Source organism: Charadrius vociferus, unplaced genomic scaffold (genome assembly GCF_000708025.1).
Source record: "Charadrius vociferus isolate BGI_N301 unplaced genomic scaffold, ASM70802v2 scaffold332, whole genome shotgun sequence".
NCBI classification, from domain to species: Eukaryota; Metazoa; Chordata; class Aves; order Charadriiformes; family Charadriidae; genus Charadrius; species Charadrius vociferus.
In genome coordinates, this window is record NW_009647418.1 from 3,458,261 (window position 1) to 3,458,643 (window position 383).

General features: G+C 66.6%; 1 protein-coding gene across 1 annotated transcript in view; it reads left to right on the top strand.

The window, feature by feature from the left end:
- The window catches only part of SH2B3 (SH2B adaptor protein 3), a 33,274-nt gene that overhangs the window by 30,471 nt on the left and 2,420 nt on the right, over positions 1 to 383 (top strand). Inside the window, exon 6 of the mRNA XM_009880360.1 lies at positions 9 to 317. Coding sequence (XP_009878662.1) covers positions 9 to 317 — 309 coding nt within the window. The remainder of the gene's footprint in view (positions 1 to 8; positions 318 to 383) is intronic.

Genomic DNA, 383 nt, shown 5'->3' on the forward strand with positions numbered 1-383 from the left:
CCCCGCAGCCCCTGCGGCTGGCGCTGACGGAGCGCGGGCAGTGCCGCGTCCAACACCTCCGCTTCTCCTCCATCGTGGAGATGCTGCACCACTTCCATCGCTACCCCATCCCCCTGGAGTGCGGGACAGCCTGCGACGTCCGTCTGTCCAGCTACGTCGTTGTCCTGCCCCAGCCACAAGGTAAGGGGGCACGGAGGGATGGGGACATTCCCGGGAGGTGCAGAGAGTGGGGTCCTCTCCGGCGGGAGGTTCCCCTGGGTGGATGCAGATGCCCCTTTGGCTGCACGTGGCCGGGGAGGGGAAGCGGAAGCATCCGGGCAGCGGCACAAAAGGCGACTCCCAAGCTACCGGCTTCCTCTTTCGAGAAAGGAGAAGCTGCCCTA